General features: G+C 36.7%; 1 protein-coding gene across 5 annotated transcripts in view; it reads right to left on the reverse strand.

The window, feature by feature from the left end:
• Window positions 1-7,044: 7,044 nt before the first annotated feature.
• RC3H1 (ring finger and CCCH-type domains 1) overlaps window positions 7,045-23,017 on the reverse strand; it is a 75,827-nt gene continuing 59,854 nt past the window's right edge. For 4 of the 5 annotated variants that reach the window (XM_027565378.1, XM_027565381.1, XM_027565380.1 and 1 more), the window contains 7 exons: window positions 22,304-22,456; window positions 20,067-20,280; window positions 19,517-19,607; window positions 19,259-19,391; window positions 17,246-17,419; window positions 15,841-15,956; window positions 7,045-14,602 (listed from right to left, as the gene is read on the reverse strand). In XM_027565378.1, the coding sequence (XP_027421179.1) occupies window positions 14,452-14,602; window positions 15,841-15,956; window positions 17,246-17,419; window positions 19,259-19,391; window positions 19,517-19,607; window positions 20,067-20,280; window positions 22,304-22,456 (1,032 nt within the window). In that variant the 3' untranslated portion in view covers window positions 7,045-14,451. The remainder of the gene's footprint in view (window positions 14,603-15,840; window positions 15,957-17,245; window positions 17,420-19,258; window positions 19,392-19,516; window positions 19,608-20,066; window positions 20,281-22,303; window positions 22,457-23,017) is intronic. The other variant, XM_027565382.1, reaches the window with a different exon arrangement.

Raw genomic sequence — 23,017 nt, forward strand, 5'->3', positions numbered from 1 at the left:
GTCATAACTTTCCTTCCAAGGAGTAAGCGTCTTTTAATTTCATGGCTGCAGTCACCATCTGCAGTGATTTTGGAGCCCCCCAAAATAAAGTCTGACACTGTTTCCACTGTTTCCCCATCTATTTCTCATGAAGTGATGGGACCGGATGCCATGATCTTCGTTTTCTGAATGTTGAGTTTTAAGCCAACTTTTTCACTCTCCTCTTTCACCTTCATCAGGAGGCTTTTGAGTTCCCCTTCACTTTCTGCCATAAAGGTGGTGTCATCTGCATATTTGGTGTTATTGACATTTCTCCCGGCAATCTTGATTCCAGCTTGTGCTTCTTCCAGCCCAGCATTTCTCATGATGTACTCTGCATAGAAGTTAAATAAGCTTATTTTCTTATTTTCTTATTACGTACGCCTTTTCCTATTTGGAAGCAGTCTGTTGTTCCATGTCCAGTTCTAACTGTTGCTTCCTGACCTGCATACAAATTTCTCAAGAGGCAGGTCAGGTGGTCTGGTATTCCCATCTCATTCAGAATTTTCCAGTTTATTGTGCTTAGGTCAAAATCTTTAAATCTTTGAATGAGATAATAATAATATGTGGCATTTACTACACACCAGGATCTATGCTGAGTGCTTTATAGGCATTTGCTTCTACAATTCTCTTGTCAGCTCTACCAGGAATATATTATGCCCAGTTTACAGACAAAGCAACTACTATTTACAAGGGTTAAAGACTTGCCCCAAATTACAAAGCTGGCAAAGCAGAGATTCAAACCTTTGTCTGCCTGTCTCACAGGTCTTGGGCTCCTACAGGACAGCTATCAAGAAAATGTCCAGGGACTTCCCTGGTGGCACAGTGGATAGGAATCCACCTGCCAGTGTAGGAGACACAGGTTCGATCCCTGATCCTGCAGGATCCCACATGCCTTGGAGCAATGGAGCCCGTGTGCCACAACTCCTGAGACTGTGCCCTAGAGCCTGAGAACCACAACTACTGAAGCCCCACTGCTAGAGCCCATGCTCCACAACAGAAGAAGCCTCAGCAATGAGAAGCTTCTGTACCACAACTAGAGAGCAGCTCCCGCTCTCCACAACTAGAGAAAAGCCTGAGCAGCAATGAAGACCCAGCAAAGCCAATAAATATATAAATTAAAAAATTTTTTTAAAAGGTCAAAAAAAAACACAACTAAACAAACCAAAGTTACCTAGAATCAAATAAAAATTCACACACACACACAAAGAAAATGTCTGTTTTCCCAGGTTAAAACTTAGTGTCCAGTTGTTTTTCTTGAGGCAGGGTTTAAGTCACTATCTAGTCGCTCAGTCACATCTGACTCTGCGACCCTATGGACTTGTAGCCCTTCAGGCTCCTCTGTCCATGGAATTTACCAGGCAAGAATACTGGAGTGGGATGCCATTCCCTTTTTCAGGGGATCTTCCTGACCCCTGGGATGAACAATACAATACAGGGATGGAACCTGTATTGCAAGCAGATTCTTTATTGTCTGAACCACAAAGGAATATACTCACCCTCCTGTGAGTAGTCTCTATCAACTTTGTCCAGGAGTCCCTCAAAATCCAGGGCCCAGAAGAAAACTCAGGGGCTGCCACCATTTCCTTTGTCTACCCAAATTTTATCACAGAGCATTTGTCTTTGAGGCACATTCCAAATGTGATTTTTCCAGGCAGTCCTTTAGAGTCTTTAATACCAGCCCAGTCTTTAATTCTCTTGCACACAACTCCTCTTGGCTTTCATTGTGAAGATTTTGATGACCCCAAATCCCTTTCCTCTTGGTACAGCTTAGACTGGTTTGGTACAGCTTAGACTGGTTTGATGAGGAAAAGAAAAAGCAGCTGGTATGTTGGGTGGACTAATTTGGGTCTCTGTCTCTGTCTACACACACACACACACACACACACACACACACACAGAGTCATTAGTATTCTGTAAAATGTTTTTTTTAATAACTTTATTTATTTTTGGCTGTGCTGGGTCTTCATTGCTGCATGCGGGCTTTCTCTACTGGTGGTGAGCAGGGGCTACTCTCTAGTTGCAATGTGTGGGCTTCTCACTGTGGTGGCTTTTCTTGCAGTGGAGCTCGGGCTTTAAGGTACACCAGCTTCAGTAGGTACAGCATGTGGGCTCTAGAGCACAGGCTCAATAGTTGTGGTACATGGACTTAGTCGCTTTGTGGCATGTGAGATCTTCCCGTATCAGAGATCAATCACTTGTCTCCTGCATTGGCAGGCCAATTATTTACCACTGAGCTACCAGGAAAGCCCTGTGAGATGTTTTAATAATTATGTACCTTAAAATCAAATTCTTCATGGAAAGGTCTAACCGTTTCTGGAAGTGGAGGCAGACTTTCGGAACTTCTATTAGATAAAAAGTAGCACTACTTCTATGCTGAGCATAAACAAGGTTGGAAGGAGCTCAGAGGGCCTCTCTACGTTTTGCGCGCTGTGTATAGGTTTGAGGAGCCATGGAGAGGAAAGAATGTAGCATTCAATTGTCCTCTCTTTAATGCTTCCTTCAAGGCCAGTAATAAAATATACAACTCTTTCCCTAGCCCTGCCTCTGGTCTCAGTAGTAACTCCTGTGAGCAGGAAATCGAGCTGGTCCTCACCATTACCACATATCCTAGGCTTTTCTTTCTATTCTTGTCTTTGGATCCAAGAGAAAGACCTTGGCAGAGAACAAACAGTAGAAATGAGCTCCTGCTGTGGTTACTGAGTAACTCAAAGCTTAATTCTTCCACAGAAATTCGGCAAAACATCTAGCACACAAACACACACACACACACACAGAGTTGTCTCCAACTCTCCTGGGTTTCTAGTTTACTAGATGGCTACGGCCATCTAGTAATTAAGGTGAAAGAAAAATTTTCAAACTAAATCCTGCAGTATCATTTGGCAGCTACTCTCAAAGCATCTCACTGGTATTTGTCCAAATTCTCACAAATGTGAGAAAGTTCCGTTTCAGTTTCATGGAAATCAAATAAAACAAATACTTACTGAACATGCCCAGTGCACATGCCACTGGGTCTTGAATGTACCAGGTACTCAATAAATATTTGTGTTTGAAGAAACCCAGGTTCAGAGTAGTTTGGCTGACTTATTAAGAAGGAAGTATTTTAAATTTCTCCCAAATGGAAGGTTAAGATTATCAAGTAAAGTAGAAAAGATTACTTATCCAGAGGAATTGACACCTTGTATGAATAGAGACACCTCTTGGAAGGTTGAGCAAGAGAGGGCTGCACGGGGTCGAAGTTCTAAGCAACTTGTAGGTGGTAAAAGAGAAACTGAGAAGACAGCAGAGGCAGTGGTTGGAGGTAGTGGGAGAAAGTTCCACGGAGAGAGGGTGGGTTAGACAGACCAAGAAGCAACAGGCAGGAACTAGCAATAAAGCTGAAGTCAAGAGTGTATGTTTTGACAAGTACAGGTCAATTATGTGACTGGTGTCTTTTCCTACTTCTGCCAAGGGTTGCTTTAGCAAATTTAAGTCCACTTGAGGGTGGAGGAGGAAATGAGGGGGTAGAAATGAATGTACCTTGGCAGCTTTTATCCCATCAAGACACAGTTGGTTTCAGGTCCTTCCCAAACAGCCAATGCTAAAAATCAACAGATACTGTACGGGTGCAGGCTTCTAACTTTGAACAGAAACAAGTTCTAAGAACCACATCTCATGTGGCTTCACAGGTTCAGCTTACCAGGAAATGGTGCTGGATACCAAACCCTCCAGCCGCTCAGAGAGAAATGGGCCAGCCCACTCTGGAGAGACAGCCTGTATCATGCCCTAAGGCCAGGAGTTCATCTGGTTGTCTAGCTTGTTGTCAGGTTAACAAAATGTCCAGTTAGATGATAATGGTAAGCATAGGGACTGAGGAAAATTAGAGGGTATGCTTTAGATCCTAATAACCTGAACATTTTTGTACTTGAGAGGATAACAAGATGATGACAAACTAAGGTCGCTGTGCGTTTTCCTTAAAATTGAATTTTTTAAGGGCTTTGAAACTGTAAAGGTAATTTTTTCCCCTTTAACCTGATAATATTGGATCAGGCTGTGCACTTGGTCAAGGGAATTACGAGAAGCTGACTTTGGTGGCACCCATTTGGGTATTTAGAAATGCCAATCATACTCGTGCTGTTCTCAAGTATGGCCTAAACACTGTCTCAGAAATTCCTCCCCTCCTTTTCATTTTCTTTGTCCTGCTGCGAGCCCTCATCATTTCTTCTAAGTCTGTTGCAACAGATTTGTAACTGAGCTCTCTGCCTTAGGCCCTTTGTTGTTTAGTCACTCAGCTGTGTCCTACTCTTTGCAACTCCAGGGACTGTAGCCCACTAGGCTCTTCTGTCTATGGGATTTCCCAGGCAAGAATACTGGAGTGAACTGTCATTCCACTCAGGGGATATTCCTGATTTAGGGATCAAACCTGAGTCTCCTGCATCGCAGGTAAGATTCTTTACCACTGAGCCACCAAGGAAGCCATGCCTTAGGCCCTGTTCCACTTCAAATCACAATCATCACATCACTGTCAGGTTGAAAATCTTTACTAGTGTTTAATTGCTAAGGGAAAAAAATCACAACAGCTCAGAAGGGGTACATAAAGCTTTCCAAGTCCTGTCCTCAACCAAACTTTTCTATATCCCCAACTCCTTGAAGTTCTGTTCCAGGCCATATACTATGTGCTCCCAGGCTTAGAACTTCTACTTCTGCTCTGTTCCCCATACAAACACTTCTGTGCCTTTCAGGACCAACTCCTGAAATGTAAAAACTTTGCTGAGTCACCGTGCTTCTCCAGCCTTACATTTGTCTTTAAGTGGTCTCCGAGTTACCCTCGTTACGCCTCATATCTTATTCACTTCACTAAAACAGGCAGAAACTGGATCCCTCTGCTTCTAAAATTGCCTATCAAGAAAACCCTACTACTCCAAAGTGTGGTCTCTTTGGGGCTGGTTTTTGGACAGACAGCACCGGCATCATCTGGGAGCCTCTTGGACAATCTTGGACCCACTCCAGACCTGCTGAAACAAGAGCTGCACTTTAACCAGAGCCCCGGGTGAACTATATTCACCTTAGGATTGAGAAGCTTGCTGACACAGAGCCTATTCAATAGACTAAAGAGGCACACATCTGATCACTTTAGTTCCCCAACTTATAACCCTTCTTTTACTTTCAGAATAAAACCCAGCTTTGTGATCTGGCTCTGCATCTGAAGCCATCTCACTCTCTCACTTCAATGACCTTCTTTCAGTTTCCGTAACAGTCTTTCTTTTTTTGTGGAGTTCACACATCTTTTTTTCTCTGACTAGGGGTCTCCTTACCCCCGCCACCACCGCCCCCAGAACTCCCCACCCTGCCCCAAGCCATTTCTTACCTTCAAGGCCATTGTCTCAGGAAAGCCTTTGGTGCCCAGCCAGGCAAGATTAAATCTTCCTTGAGTATAGTCTCACAGCTCCTTGCTCTTTTCTTCTGAAGATAATCGTGGATGAATAATCTTTTGGGTTGAGAAGGAAATGGCAACCCACTCCAGTATTCTTGCCTGGAGAATCCCATGGACAGAGGAGCCTGATGGGCTACAGTCCATGGAGTCGCAGAGTTGGGCATGACTGAGCCACTAACACAACAATGATCCTTTGGTAATTCTGTCTGTGGTGTTTTGTAGATGATTGTTACCTATCCATAAATGTACACGTCAAGTTCCGTAACTGGAGTTTGAGCTCCTTGAGGGTAGAGAATATTCTTTGTTCTCTACAGTACTGTGCCATATGGGGAGTACTCAGTAAATTACTTTAGTAAATACTGTAGTAAGTATTCAGTGAGTAGTTGCAAGTTCTGATGTGCTAGGTGGTCCCAATAAGGGTGGCAAGTCATTCTAACTGAGCTACCATGTTGGAAAGCAGAGTTTATAAATTGATCATGCAGACTAGCTGGTTACTGGGACTGAAATGCTAATACACACAGACACAAACTCTTATTAATCAATGAGTCTCAGTGTAAAGGATCAGAAAGTAACCTGTTGCTTGTAAGCAGGGTGGGCCTGGGTAAGTGGTTAAGACAGTAGGTCTGGTTTTGGAATTCCCATTCTCGATTTTATTTTAGGCAATAGTTACCATCCCTCATACCCCCTGAGCTTTTTTTTTTTTGACTGTGGCCACTTCTCTTGAGGTCCAAAATGGTAACAATGGATACATAATGCTAACTGATAGTAGAAGGCGTGATGTTTGTTCACTGGTAATATACATCATTTTTCTTTTAAAAATATTTAGTTATTTTAAAGGAAACTCTACCCACTGTCAGTTATGTGTCTTCTAAAAATATGGACATTTTATTCTATAACAATGTGCTATTATCACACTGAACAAAATGTTATTCCTTTGTTTTTTCTAATAGTCAATGTGTAAGTCAAATTCCCCTAACTAAATCTTTGAATGTTTGGTTTGTTGAAATTAGGATTCAAAGTCCACACAGTGCATGTGACTTTTGTATCTCTTAAGTTCCTTTTAATCTAAAGTAGTCCCTTCCCTTCCCCCGCTTTTTTCTTTAAGCCACTGAGTTCTTGAAGAGGGTATATTTTCCAGTAGTCTCTAAAAACTCTCTAAATGTCAGGACTCATTAATTGGTGGGGACTGCAGGACAATTAGGAAAAGTGAGTAAGAAAGACAAAAAATATTTGCATCAGGAAGGTATTCGGAGTAAGGCCGTGTTGCTTAAGCATAAAAAGGTCCTGCTTTTAAGAGAAGGCATAAAAACCAGAACTTTGCATGTGAACCATGGAGTCTCACTGAACGCTGACTCTAGGATCTGAGAACCATTACCTTTATTCCTAATGTGCAGTCACTGTATAACAAATGAAGGATTCTGGACTGTGGTGTTGGATTAATTCCTGTGAAATCTATAAAACTGGCACTATGAGTATGCGTTTGTGTATATTATCTACTTCTCTATATTTCACCTAAAAAACAAACACAACTCCATAAAAAAGGTACAAACAAGTACATAATCCCAAGGGTTAGAATAAGATGGCACAGGCTCATTTACAAAAAAGACTACGCATTTCTCCTCATTAATTTATCATTTAATATAAATGCTGACAGAAAGCAGATAAAGACCTTGTAGACACTTTCATATATTTACAAACCAAAAGGCGGATCACCTCCGATCACCTCCTTCTACTGGTTAAAATAATCTTTTTATCTGCAACTTGTGGGAGCCTTAAACACTAATTTGGAGCAACATGAGGCTGAGTCAGTTTCCAAGATAATAAAGAAAATAACACCATTTTAACAAAAGTGGCAACTTTGATATAAACAGCATGCACACAGGTTGAACAAGATGGCCTCATCCTCTCAAAACCCTGCAACAAGTAGACTATATACTTACTCAGACCCAGCATTTAGCTGTCCTAAACATCTTTCTATTACTACTTTACCCCACCTCACTTTTTTTTAAAGGCCATTTAAAAACTGAACATATAAACAGATTTTTAAAGAGAGAAAAATGGTCTACTTCAAACACAGGGTTCTTCTTTCCTATTCCCAAAGAACTTCTAGGAGATAACGTCTTCAAATAATAAGATTTCACAGCTTGCCAGATGCTAATTTCACAGCTTGTGAAATTTCAACTCATTATCTGTCTTCACTTTTTAAAGAAAAGTTGGAAACACTTGGAAAAAGTGAAATTTCACAAACTTTAGCAATTTAAAAACGAGCTGTCCCTTTAAGGCTCAATATTTTTAATTCTTAACAGGTGGGTGAGGCAGGCGAGAAAGAACAGGGAGCTAAGGTAAGGGGAAAATAACAGAAATGCACAAAAACTTTTAAAAATGATATTCTGTCTAGCACTAATTTAAGAACAGGAGACATAAATTTTCACTATTCAAACTGTAAATGATTTCATGGTCATTTATAACCTGACTCAAATATAATGGGCTCCTTTATTAACCTACATTATTTTTGTCTTGTTAAATATACCTCTGCAGGGCACAATGACATACAATCAATACGATTGGTAAATTACACAAGCTCTATCCCAAGCAAATATGCATCAATATTAAAAAGTTATTAAAAAAAAAAAAAACAAAATAAAATCCACCCAAAAAGGTGATAATGACTGCAGAATGTCTCGGGGAGACTGGTATGAGCCTAAAGACCACACTGACTATAGTCAGGGGAAAAGGGGTAACACGGGGAAGAGACCACACACAAGAAGAGGAATCTCACAACTGGAAAATGTTTAAGTGGGTGAAAGGTTTTGTTCATTATCTTAATTCATTTTTTCCATTTCTGTTGTTCTAAAAAGTCATAGATTTACTATAAAGTAAAATAATGAAGCCTATGGATTAGTGGTAGGGTGGGGGTGGGGGGAAAATCAACTTTTTTCTTCTAAGTTCCTTTCATTCCCACAATGTAGGAAGAAGAGAAAGGATGAAGAAGAAATAAAGGAAATTTAGGCAACAATACACTTGGAAAAAGTAGCTCTCAGAACAGTGTCTTAGTATGAACAGAGGATGTAAACATGATAAGCAAAAGCTTAAAATGCCTTGAAATCAGAGGAACATTTTACAGGGTGGCTCAGATATTACTGTGAGAATGGCAGTCAATTAGTGGAGAAAGATAACGCTAATAAATGGTGATTTCTTAAAAAAAAAAAAACAGGCTACCGATTATCCACCCAATAGTTTGCTTCCATTCTTTTCCTGATCCTTTCATACACCAGCTGGAGTTGGAGGAGGGGGCCACCTGACAGTTTCCAGTTATAAGATGACTCTTGAGTGTACAACCTAGAATGGATGCCAAAGACTTGTGAGCTCTGTCTACTTAAGAGTTTAAATTAAAACAAAACCAAACCAAAAAGAAAAAGAAAAAGAAAAAACCACACAAAAAACCCCAACTAGAAACAATGAGACCTCAATACAAGAAAATAAATCACCTTATCTAGCATATAACATACATTAGGACAACAAACTCCACAGGATTTTATTTTTCTAAATACATATTTTGGACACAAGATTTTGTCGTGAGGCTTATTTTAAATTCTCTCTCTCTTGGGTTATTGTGCCTTATTTTCTTTTGAAAATAAAAGTTATTAATCTAGGGATGTTCTGCTCAGGAATAAAGTTTAGGGGAAGGTCAGTGTTTGGCTGAAAACTCACAAGCTCTGTAATTCCAGTGGTGAGGTTAGTCCCTTTATCACAATAGAATTTCAAAGGGATCTTTACCCACTTTGTTCAGTGCAGTATTGAAAACTCACCCATTGGGAACATATTTATTATTAAAAGGTGTTACTTCTTGGTGGTGGCAGTTTTTTTATAAAGTAAACTTGCTGCTAGTGTTACTATCAGTTAGAATCTAAAACATGTGAAAACATCTTTAGCAAAGAAAATCTTAAGAATCAAATTGTAAGCTGGCATTTACTATAATTAATAGTGTCTTTTGACAAAAACATCTTTCTTTTTCCAAGTGGCTCAGGAAAGTTGAAATAAGAATTTAAAAAAATATATTAACTGCAATCCACCTGTAATTCCCAATAAGTAATTTCAGCAGGAAATTTTCATAAAGCTGAGTTGAAGCCACAAATAAATATAAAAACCATAGTTGTCCAAGGCAGAAAAGTGTGCATATAGGCCAGCAAAATGCACAGTCAGGTAAAATAATGACAGCAGTAGACTGCTTACTTTTTCAATCCCTAATGTAGAACATAGAATATGCTTTAGTTTAGAAGCCCTAATTTTTACCTAAAAGGATAGGCAGATTTTTCATGGAAGATATCACCTTGCAAACACAATAATCATCTATCATCAATAACAACAAAACACAATTGGACTTTTAGGGTAAAAATCTAAGTAAACACTGCAGTTAATTTCCACCTGTAATTTCCACCTGTAGGTTCTTAATTTCCCCTAAAAAGTAACTGGGCCTTTTAATGACATATAAAACATTACAAGTGCTTTTCACAGACACAGTTTATACATGAAACCTTTACTCAACTCTTTAAAATGAGCAAAAAGAAAGCAGAAAAGAGATGGTTAGATCTCCATCTATCACCATTTATATATAAGCAATAGCAACCGAGTACTCTTTATCTTTAGTGAAAAGAATCTCTTTTTCTCTGAATCTGAATATAATCTAACAGGTACGAACTACAGTTAATTATTTTTCACCAATCACATGTTCATGGATTCTTTTACTCAGTCCCAAGACTTGATCATACTGACAGTAGATTGTCTTATAGGCACAAGTAAAACAAAAATATAACAAGCTATCATGACAAGACAATCTCAGTATATGGGGGCAGGAACTGCTTACACACAATACTGTAAAAGATGACATTCATGGTTTTAGAAAAACTGATGGATTTTCATTACTTTTATATTTTATAAGGCCAGCTAACTTTAAGAGTCAACTTTAGACCTATCTCCCTACACAATATAATCAACTCATGAATACTAAAAGGTTTCACAATCAAAATGGCTATTTCCTCCCAAACCAAAACAGAGTAAAGCACAAGTCTTTGGCTCTCCTTTAAAGAAAACAGCAGGTTACCATTCCTAACCAGACCTTTGTTTTGCCTACCAGTAGGGCAAATACCACATTTGTGCATCACTGAGTAATAACACCATTAGAAAAGGCAACTTCACAGAAGTTATTGGCTAAGCGAATTCATTTGAATGCTCTGTTTTGAGGCAGCAAACTGTCACTGTTGCAGATTGGGGAGGGCAGTGGGTAAATCAAAGGGAATTTGCAAGATAGAGAAGGGCCAGAGAAAAAAGAAAAACAAAAGCAAACTTTGAGCTCCAACTTTGAAGACCTACGGAAAATCTGATGGAGTTACATATTCAAGATAGCAAATGCGAATCATACCAATTTTAGGTCTTTCAGACCGAAAAAAAAAAAAAAAAAAAGGGAAAGACTAGGAGAAGGAAAGGGAAATAAAATGGGAAAAGGAAATTAGCCATATTAATGCTGTATGAAATATATTTTTATACTTTGAGTAGTTAAGTATGTTGTAGCTGGTATTAAAAATAGTGTCTTACTATTTGAATATTACTAGAAACCTATAACTAATTTTTCTTTTGATTAGAAAAGTAACAAGGAATGGATCTTTGGTCACATCAGCCTCTGTAAATTACCCAAGACATTGCAGCTACTGAACTTATGACAGTATCTACAAGCAAGGAGAAAAAACTACATATAGGTCAGAAAATTGAGTCTAGATATCTTATTCTCAGTTCTTCTACCCTTTTCCTAAGACCCACTGAATAAAGAAAAGGTCAAAGTACTTTTATACTCTGGTTATAATAAAATTATGGTGTTATCCAAACAGAACTGAAAGAAATGCTTATTACTCCTACCTTAACCCTTCAAAAGTGTTCATTTTCATCAGATGTCTGAGTATTGCCTTATAATTCAGAAGAAATTAACATCTGAATAAGCAAAAAGCCTAAAGATGGAATTTCCTATCTGACTGGCTTCATCGTTTTACCTGTCTCTGGGAATAAATCTAAGAAGCCAGAAAAGTCACTTTCTTTCACAGATTTTAAGAAAAAAGCAGTTAAAAAGTCAAACAGTTTTGCCAAACAGGCCATTTACCACCATAGGCTCATCATATGACAAAAAATATCACAGGGAAAAGGAAAACAAAGTAAGAGAAAAAATTTTTGGAGGTTTTATTGAATTCCTAAAACTGCTTATAAGCACTGGAAAAGTTGTAAGAATTTCCATGAGGTAAGGCAAAATAACTAATCTTAAATAGGTGAGTTACAGGCACAGTGGGACAGTATAGCTTCCTCTTGCTGTTCTACCCACCCAGACTTCCTCTAAAGGGTGGGGTCTTAGAGAGGTATAGCTAGAATTAAGGCTATAATTTAAGAGATCTGCATCCTCACTCCATGAAAATACCTTAAAAAGAGAGACTATTTTAAGTCAGTTCCAAACAGTGGCTTTTCTGGTTTTATTCAGAATAGGAAAACATAAATTAATCTCTCTTTCTACCTAGCTTACAAAATCAAAATGGTGAAAGAATGAGTGTATTTGAAAGAAATAAACAAGAACAACAGAAGTTGAGTTATTAGGAGTTTCAACAGATACCCAAAATGGAATTTTACTTTTACTCCATATTTCAACAAAATCAACACCCATAAATTTCTTTTTAATACCAGAATCATTCTGAATTCCAAACTGAACCAACTGCTCCTAAAATTTAGGAATTATTTAACATGTCCAAAGAAGAAATAAGATCTGCCCAAATCTGCCTACAGAAGGTTAGAGGCCAAGAATGTTGCCTTTTATGGTTAGAGAGAGAAATTATAAAAATCTCAGGACTCTGTCAGACATAAAATTTCTCTCCTTCTCCTCCCCAAAACAATAAGTACTTAAATAGTAAATGTAAGAGGGTTTTAAGCAAAATAAACGAAAAAAAGGCAAAAAAGCAAATGTATTTTTAAAAAATAGGAAAACATGGATATCAACTGATAAAATGCCTCTTCATTCAGTGCTTCTACCTCCCAATCAGTCATTTTATCGCAACAGCTGCGCTCATGCGAAAAAATCCATAAAACATACCCAATATATATACAGATATAGCTATGTATATATGTATATATATAATATATATATATAAATTTTTATTTAAATAAAAAAGAAAGCTCGAATCCCAAGCCAATATGTGTATATCAAATCCTTGACCAGCCAGGTCTGTAGGGCATAATCAAATTCAATGTGAAATAGTATATAAACACGGTGCCTTGACTGGGCAAATTAAATAATTGCTACTCAAAAGAGTGTTCTGTTTGGACTCTCCTACTGGTAGGCAATGGCAGGACTGTATTACCCTCCCCCCTCCCTTACCCCCCATTTGTTTCATTTAATAGTACGATAGACACAGAGCTTAGACTGAGGTGGTTATGACCTCAGCAGGAGTTACGGGTTAAGAAAATAAGAAACAAGAAAAATACAAACTCTTGCTTTTACCCAACCAAAGCAATGCAGTAACTTATTACATAACCAGTGCTTTCTGTTTTAGTATAATCCAGAAAGGGAAATTTCTAGAAAATCAGGCAAACATAGGGATACGGTGGGTGACTATGTCAAATAATCCCCACTAAACACATTTTATATGGTCTTAGTTCAGTATAGACATGTGGCATCAGAATATGTGCAGCAGAACTAAATGAGAAAAATTATTCCTTATTCTCTTCAACATTTTCATGAAGAGTCTTTTCAGTATAGTGAAGCCAAGACTACAAAAATTGACTTCTAGGTACTTACTACCTACTTGCGCTAATGATTCCAAAAGGCAACTACCGATCAATTTGTAAACTATCTTTAAGATTCAGGCAGTTCTCATTTGCCAAATCTCCTTGAAAGCCAGGGGCTCCAGTATATAGGAATTTTGTACTTTTGGTTTTTGAGAGTAAAACAAAACATTCATTGAAATAATGTAGCTCTGCTCATTTTAAGTTCAATCAAGTGTTGAGCAGTTTTAAAACATGATGGATTATCCTGGTTTTTGAATATTCTATTATTTCAGAAGTTCAACTTGGAAAAGGATTGCTCTGAATTTCCAGTCATCAGCTCAATATAGGTAATAAACTAAATATGTATTTTCAGTGCTAATAAATTATAGTTCATCCTTAAAATAATTTCCATTTAAATCTAATCAAGCAGTCTAAAATTGACTTGGATTTCTGATTACATTAAGAGAATGAAAGCGGTTCATGATATGAAAATGAGGTCTTCAAAAATTAATTGGTAATTATTTCTCTGAAAAGCTGATATAAACAAAAAAACAGAAATAAAGCCCTCCTGAGCAACAACAGAAAGTTTTAATGCCATATGAAAAACCTCCCTACACATGAAGCTTGTGACCCAGAAAGAAAGCAAATTATGGCTTCCAAATAATGGCTCTTGGAAAAGTTGCTTTGCTGCACATTTTCTAATAACTAGTCTATTACTAATTCTCAAGCACCACAGAATTCTCAGAATGGCCGGGGCTTTTAGTCTGTGGTAATTCATGGGGTTGTGAGAGCTGGAAAGGATTGGGGATATGGAATTATACACTGGGTATGTAATAATACCAAAATACAAGAAAAACCTACTTCATTAAGATCATACAATTAATCAAACAGAGTGTATATATAATATCTTCTTTTTTTTTTTAAAGCCCTGGATCCAAGGCGTCCAAAGTTATTAAAATAAAGTTCATTCACAGAACAAAAACAAATTTAATCTGAATTGCTTGCAGATACTGCTAATTTTCTTTTTCTTTAAATTAAAAAATGCATTAATATGAACTATGTGCAGGGTTTGTTTTTAGTAGTGGTGTTTGTGCACATTGCCTCCGGTGCTTTTCCTGGATTTCTCTGACCACCCTCGGAGAAAGGTTAAGAAGTTATCTGTTCTCCTACCCCTATGCCCCACAGATTGGTTAGGAGCAGAAGATAAAGGTAGGACTCCTCATATTTTATGGAGTAGAACTGGATGTAACTCCTGATCTCTGGGAGTCATTATTGTCCCCTCCTCCCTCAGGGTCCTCTGACAGGTTCAGAGAGCTGGTCTTGTTGGACAGGAGGCTGATATTCTCTTGTGTCAATGCTGATCCATTAGGCACGTCACTGTTAACATTTAAAAAAAAAAAAAACGAGTTGGAATTTTAAAAGAGGAGAGAGAGAAAACTGATTATTAGTAGAATAAAATCAACAGGGCCTTTCTATATAGCACTTTGGAAAATACGTGAATGGCTTTCAAACTTTAATTTATAGCTCTATATCCATGCTTTATTTTAGCATATGGGTTGGCAAACCAAGACAAGCTAGGTGACTGGTTTCTGTTTTGTTTAGCTGTTTCTACAAATAAAGTTTTTATTGGAATACAGCCTGCCCATCTGTTTACATATTGTCTATGACTGCTTTCACATTACAACAGCAGAACTGAGAGTTCTGACATGGATAGTAAGACTAATAATTTTAAATATTCACTATTTGGCCTTTAGGAAAAATGCTGACCCCTGCTTTAGCAGGTTTAATAGGACAAGATAACACATGGATTTAAACAGACAAAAACTTAAGCCTGGAAGCAACAGAGCATTAGAAATTGTTGTTGTATATCATCAGGAAGGCAACTCAGGACTATGCATTAAAAGCCTCAAAGTGCCCTAGTTGTAAAATATCCTAAGGTGCAAGATGTACAAAGAATTAACTACAATACATTTTTTGCAGGGTTGTTCATAATAGTCGATATGTATTCTTCTGTGCCTGTAGAAGACTAATGGGTGATATGGACAGACCAAATTAAAACCAGGTGGGATAGAACAGGGGGTATGTGGGTGAAAGAGGCTAAATGCTCGCACACTTAAGGGTATATATACATCAAAATGTTAACAATGGTTTTAAATAAATTATAAAACAAGGCGAAGGAGATGGAAGCAGAAAATTTCATTTCCTAGATATTAACTGATAATTCAACCTTGACTCTATTCTAAAATAAGTTTTATTAACTCCTTTTTGTTGTTTAGTTGCTAGGTCGTGTCCAACTCTTTGTGACCACATGGACTGTAGCACTTCAGGTTCCTTCTATCCATAGCATTTTCCAGGCAAGAATACTGGAGTGGTGTGTCATTTCCTTCTCCAGGGGATCTTCTAACCCAGGGATTGAACCTGTTTCTCCTGCACTGACAGGCAGGTTCTTTACCACTGAGCCACTAAGGAAGCCCCTTTATTAACCCCCAAATTTATGCAAAAATATTATTTTCTCAAAGTATACAAAATAATGATATTGTAAAAATCAAATTATATTTATGAGAGTGCTTCTATCATGACTGTATGAGACTATATGGAAGTGTCCCTTTCTTTACCTGAATGTTAACGTAAGGTCCTCAGCTGGAACCTTATTTTGTGGTTCTGGTTGTCCATTTTCTGCTTGCTTACTTGTATTCAATTTGCTTTTCACGTCCAGAGAACACTGGTTCTCCTTTGAAAGAAAAGGAAATAAATTTGATTATCTTCTATTTAATAGTGCTGATGGAGGAGAAACCAGCTACAAGTAATACAAAGTGATGAACAGAAATCATATTTAGTTATGTAAAATGATGAAAGAAACAGGCAGATTAAAAGAACAACAACACAAAAATATAGTGGAGTATGGTCCACTTGCTCATCATCCAAGATGGGCAATAAGGGGGCAATGTCTCATGTTAACATTGGAAAATCTCATAGGAAAACTGATGATTCAGAAAAATCAAGTCAAAGTATAGTAAGTATCTATAATACATTTATTGAAAACAGGAAAACAAATAAGCCCCATGTATTTCCTTTAAAAGAATGTGAAAACTATGCAACAATATCAAAAAGAAATATCAATTACCATGCAATCTGAAGGAATGTTTCAATCACCTAAGATTCAAAATTTACTGAAATGAGTGTTCATGTACCATAACATAAATCCTAAGCATATCTGTGGATTCAATTCCACAGGAAAGAATATGCTGATAGCATTTCATTCATGACAAAAAAAAGGTCATCAATAACTCAAGGGCTGTGAAACCTAGAAATGTTACTTGGTAATATACCTTTGTATAACATGTGATGTGAAAGTCACTCAGTCATGTCCGACTCTTTGCGATCCCATGGCCTACACAGTCCATGGAATTCTCCAGGCCAGAATATACTGGAGTGGGTAGCCCTTCCCTTCTCCAGGGGATCTTCCCAACCCAGGGATCAAACCCAGGTCTCTTGCATTGCAGGTGGATTCTTTACCAGCTGAGCCACAAGGGAAGCCCAAGAATACTGGATGGGAACCTACCCCTTCTCCAGCAGATCTTCCTGACCCAACCCAGGAATCTAACCAGAGTCTCCGGCATTGCAGGCAGATTCTTTACCAATTGAGCTTCAAGGAAGCCCTTGGATAACATAGCATTGCAAAAAATGCCATCCCCTCTGCTTCCTTAACCAACATGTTTAACAGAAATATAGTAACTTTCAGATAATCACCCTGTTTTCCTTGAAACTTTATTATAAATACAGAAATCTAAGACAAAAACCACACTCAAACCAATAGATAAATGAGGAGAAAAGTGATAAAATAAGAAGGCAGTCCATTTTCACGACACTCTTTCTAAGTATTAATCACTCATTTTAGCCTTGGGGTGATGATTTTATAGCTCTAGATGATTCTAGAACTCTAGAGCCACACGTTCAGTGACACAACTACACACAGGGTTTCCTTTCACCTTCCCTCTCTCTTTCCACAGTAACACTTACCATACTCAGTTCCCGGGTTCTCTTCCCAATTTCCCTTTCCACCTGGTGCAGTTCCAAGCTCAACTGCTCACTTGAAATCATTCCAGGCCATTTTGGAGGTGGTGGTGGTGGGGGCTGTGACTGGCCTGCCAAGGTGTTCGCCTCCCTCTGCAACACCAGTCTGTTACTAACAGCCTAGTGCATAAAGCCAAGCACATACACAGCTCAACACATTTCACACCAAGCATAGAATGACCAGGCCCGATTCCAGACCACAGCCTTAAGTAGCTTATTACTCATATATATTTGCAATAAAAACGATGCAACTATAAGGCACTGTTTCTTTGAATACCATTTGAATAAAAAAGGAAGAAGATGGGGGATTTAAACTTGGTGAATAGTAATTTAATCTTTGGTTTAAGTCGCTCTTCTTTTCTTATTTAAGACAGAAGTCAACTATAAATGTGGGGGAAAAAAACTATAAACATGCTTTTTTTTTTTTTCTTTTTTAACTGAAAGAGAGAAGTCAACTATAAATGTGGGGGAAAAAACTATAAATGTGCTTTTTCTTTTTTAACTGAATTTTCTCTGAAATAAATTCTATAATTTCTTTCAATGAAACTTCAATTATGACAAGGACTTTTAACCACAGTGAGTTAAACAATGCTGAAATTTTCTGGAACAGAAAATCAGTCTAGGAAATTTCAACTAAGATAAAAAGCCATGAAATAGTAAGGTAAAGAATTATATTTTATGAAGTTAAAGGTCCAAATCTTTAATAACTAGTTACCTGAAGATGAACATAATAAACATAGCATTCTTTTTTCTTACAATAGGAATTAGCAAGAAGTTTTGGACCCAGGTAAATAAAGCAATGGAAAAAGGAGACAAACATGAATACTATACAGGTTTATATTTCTAAACTTTATCACTTACACAAGAGTATAAGCCAGACACATGCTCAAAAATAAGCTCAAAAATAAACACACAAAACATCCTACCTATTGGTCTTGCTAATAAGAAAGTCTAAGACAGAATCAGTTAGAAATTTATTTCCAAAGCAATGCCTTACATATTATTAAAGATCCTGGTAGAAAGATAAAGACTAACGTTCTAAGAGTATCTTTTTCTTCAGAAGAGAGCAATGCATTTATCACTAGAATGTCTTTAGCTTTTCATATTCAAAGTCTATGTTCCAATCCAAAGGATAATATAAACAAAACCTAGTCTTCCTGATGTGGCACTTAAAGAACTTCAAGAATTTTTTGTCTTCTGACATTGTTTCTCTTAAGTACTAGACAGCATGGTGGAAAAAACAGTGAACTTAGAGTATGAAGACTTGGGTTCATGTTCAATCTCTGTGAAATTCATATCCTTCAACCAAAAAGGGAGGAAAATACCACCTGCCCAATCTACGTGTCAGGAACCCATATGAGTCAAATAAGATATGTAATAATAATTTATAAAGTGAAAAAACTATATTAATGAAAGGTATTGTTATTATGTAGAGGATTTTTTTTTTTAGGTCAAAGTTGTGAGCTTCTACTAAAGATACTGAGGAATAAAAGAAGTGAGAGAAATTTTTTAAAATTAAAGAAAATGTGAGAAATTAAAAAACAAAATTTAAGTTAAAAGCATCTGTTGATTAAAAAACTATATAGTATACCCTCAACTTAAATGTGTTATCAGGGAATATAAGCTCCTTTTATATATTTTATTTTATTTAATATTTTAGATAATCTAGGAAATTTAGATTATCTAAAATATTATACAGTATAAAAATATAAAAGGAGTTTATATATAATATATAATAACATATAAAACATATAAAATATGTTTTCTATTCTCAAATAGAAATTCTAAATTTCCTAAAGTCTGAAAACTTCAAAGTATTAAAATTCTTTGAAAAATGGACACCTATACTAACTCTTAAGAAAAAGACTTTAAAGTTTGAGGTTCATTGAACCTCAAAAGTTCCTCCTTTTAAAATCTCTTTGAGAAGCTTTAAAAACTGGAATATTTCTAAGCTTGTACCTCTAGTCCACGTAGCTGGGTCTGTTGGCTAATTTGATGGTTTAGCTGCTGTAATTCTAGTCGTAGCTGTTCCCTCTCAGCAGACGGAAGGGGTTTTCCATGACTAGCCACTTCTGACATAGATATTCTCTCCCTTTGGTGGGAAGGAAAATGTGGAATAAATTTTACATTTTATTAAAAAAAATACTACTGATCAGAAAAACGAAGCAAGTTGAGTAATTCTAAAGGTTTATAAAAGTAATAAGAATGACATAATACCTCTCACTGAAGTGTCCCTGAGAAGGTATGTTTTGATGAGGTGAATATGGAGAACCTCCCCAGCCACCATGAGTTCCATATGGACCATAATCTGTAAGAGAGTAATTTACAGTGAAATGATGCAATTCGTGGATTTGATTCTCCTTTTCAGGTAGTCACAATCTAAAAGTCAAAACTATATTCTGTACAGTTATCTTCAAAGATGGCTACCAAAATGGTAATAGGGTATTGATGTTTGCTTTTCCCCACTAAAATATCAGTCTTTGTAATTTTTCCTCTGGTATGAATTTTTTAAAAATAAGATGTGTTATTTTAACAAAAACAATAAAACTATTAAAAAACACATAGGTTATCCCTCATATACAGATATTTTAGTTTGTACCCCTATAATTCCCCAGGTTATAATTACTTTTCTACAGGGCTAATTCCACAGAAAACTTTGCAGACTACTGCCCCTGAAAATTATGAAGAGCACTGATGGTAAATAGGGAGAAGGCAGTGTTGACAGTTGTGAATATGAACCCTCTAAAATCTGATTACATCTGATTACCTGAAATGTTAATAGATTTTGTGGGAGCTCCCTGAGGTGCCATAGCCTGCATTGGGCCAGCACCCTGATAGATCGTTTTGGAAGTTCGAGAAATGGCACCAAACCGAGATACTGTTGGTCGGTCTCCAAATGGGATGAGATCATCATCACTGGTTTCTGCTGCTCTTCTCTGAAGGTCCAATCGCTGGTCTCTCATTCCTTTACTCTCCACATTCTGAGAAAAAATGCAATGAGAAATCCACCCCTCACTTAGATCTCTAACATAATTTCCTTTAGCTCTGTAATAATTTACTGGTAAAAACTAAAATCATTGGTTGCTTTTAGTTGTCATATAAAACACTACCTTTTGAATCTCTGATCACTCCCTATAATGGTATTTTTTTCTACATCATCAGAAATATTTTTTACATCATTATCCAGTATACATACACACACACACACACACACACATACACAAATATATATATGTACACATTCAAATAGATATATATAAACATTCTTTAAAAACATGTGCCAACATAGGCTTTTAAAAGGGATTACAGTCAGAAAGATAAATGGAAACTGAACTGTCCGACCCTTGCTACTTAAAGTGAAGTGAAAGTCACTTAATCGTGTCTGACTCTTTGTGACCCCATGGACTTCATAGTCCATGGAATTCTCCAGGCCAGAATACTGGAGTAGGTAGCCATTCCCTTCTCCAGGGGATCTTCTCAACCCAGGCATTGAACCCAGGTCGCCCACATTGTAGGCGATTCTTTACCAGCTGAGCCACGAGGGAAGCCCAAAGTATAGCCCAAAGTCCAGAAGCAACAGCATCACTACAGAACTCACTAGAAATGCAGAATTTCAGGTCTCATCCCAGTCTTACTGAATCAGAACTTGACCTTTAACAGATCCTTAGGTTAAATTCTTAGGATCAGAATTCACATCCAGACTCATGTTTGAAAAACACTGGGGGAGATTTTTATCCATTTGGGAAATGTTCAATAACATGTAGGTTAGGTTGGACAACATTTTTATTCTTCAGTAATTTATAAAACTTATTTTAATTACTCTTTCTGAAACAAGGGTTTCTATCTACTCTGCCTCCTTATCTCATTCCTGTTCTTAGAGAGGCTGTTTTTTATGGCCTAAAAACAATGTTGCCCTAAACCCACTACAGAAAAGCAAAAGGTTCCTTTCTGCTTTTTTCTCCTCTATATTCCTTTCTTTCTCTTTCTTTTTTTATTGCCTGGCATCTAATCATATTCATGCTATAGATGCTACTTCACTCATTTACAGCTATACTGGCATCTAAGTCTTGCTTTTCTATTACCAAGAACTGGTCTTCTCTCAACCTGCTGGACAAGTCTTCCTCTTTGAAAATCTATATCTTACAACCCAGGGAACCTTTCTTAGAATTAATAAGGGCAAATGGCTTAAGAATAATAGTAAAAAAAAAAAAAAAAAAAAAGTCAAGGCATACCTTTAACTCATTAACACTACTCCTAAACATAAATTTCATCCATGTAAACAAGGAAACATAGGCAAGAATGTTTACTGTAGCACTGTAGATAATAATAAAAGATCAAAAACAGCCTAAAAATATCAACACGAAAATGAATAAACAATTATATTTATTTATTGTATGATTATCGGTTATCATAAATGGTATCTGATAAAAGAAGTGAAAATGAATGAATTTGGATTTAGATATAAATTTGGATACATCTCAAAAAACAATGCTGAAAGAAAACATAGGCTGAAATTTATAATATGTATAAGGTCTATAAATATTCAAAACAAAATTGTTTATAAGTCAATAAAAGTATCCATGAAATGATAAACTCTCAATTCAGGATAGGATTTACCTTAACTCCAGGGAAGGAGAGGAGCAGAAAATGAGATTAGGAAGGTATAGAAAGTCGGATTTAATTACTTAGGTAAAGTTTTATTTCTTTAAAGGATAAAGAAGCAATTAAGATAAAATAGTCATATATTTTAAGCTTGAGTATTAGATACACTGGTGTTACACTACTTTTGTTAAAAAATAAAATGATTTTAGTGTAATACATTTCGGTATACCACAGCTTATTTGAAGCTAAGTAACTATAATTGTGACACAAAAACTAGTGTTGTTCACTAGATTCAACTTTATTGTTTAAACTTAAGAGTTAAGAATTATAAAAGAAATCAAAAAGGTTTTAAATATAATTCAATCACACAGTATAGAACTATGGCTCAGTTGTTACACATACCATCATTTCCACACTCCCTGCTGCCACAACATCTTTAGGTTTTGCATCTTTGGTTCCAATGTAGGAGCCAATAGTGTCACATGACCAGGGTGAATACTGGCTATAATCATTTCCTTTGTATTTCCCAGCTACCTTCAAGTCTTCATCCAAAAACTAGAGATAGAAAAAAGAAAAAGGAAACAAAATAGGAAATAGGTCTATGAGTAACAACACCGAGAAAGCAGGAATTTCTTTAGAACAGCATGCTAAAGCAACAAAATAATGGTTATTTGATTTGTGTCACAATAGAAGATTTTTGTTCACTATGAAAAATGTAAAACAAACAAAAACTGATGTTGAGCCATTACATTTTGTTAACACAAAGTCAAAAAGAAGTATCTCAAAATCTTTCAAAGAATCAAATTAGGATTTTTGAAGCAATTTGCTCATCCCCTTTCTCAACAGATTAAGTTAACATTTAAGCAAATAAGTACTAGGCCCTGGTTTTGCTAGACTCTTTTTAATGTTTCTTTCAATAATATTTCAGGTAAACAAGAGCACTAAACACTCTTTAAAATGTAATCATAAATATTCTATTTAAGTACATGATGACATAATGACTTTTTCCCTGAATCTCTTTAATAGCAACAACTTGTATCTTGAATAAAATCTGGTCCTTACGTTGAATGATTCAATGAAGTGAAGATTCCAAATTTTCTTAAGATGAGCTCTGAA

Source organism: Bos indicus x Bos taurus, chromosome 16, assembly GCF_003369695.1.
Source record: "Bos indicus x Bos taurus breed Angus x Brahman F1 hybrid chromosome 16, Bos_hybrid_MaternalHap_v2.0, whole genome shotgun sequence".
NCBI classification, from domain to species: domain Eukaryota; kingdom Metazoa; phylum Chordata; class Mammalia; order Artiodactyla; family Bovidae; genus Bos; species Bos indicus x Bos taurus.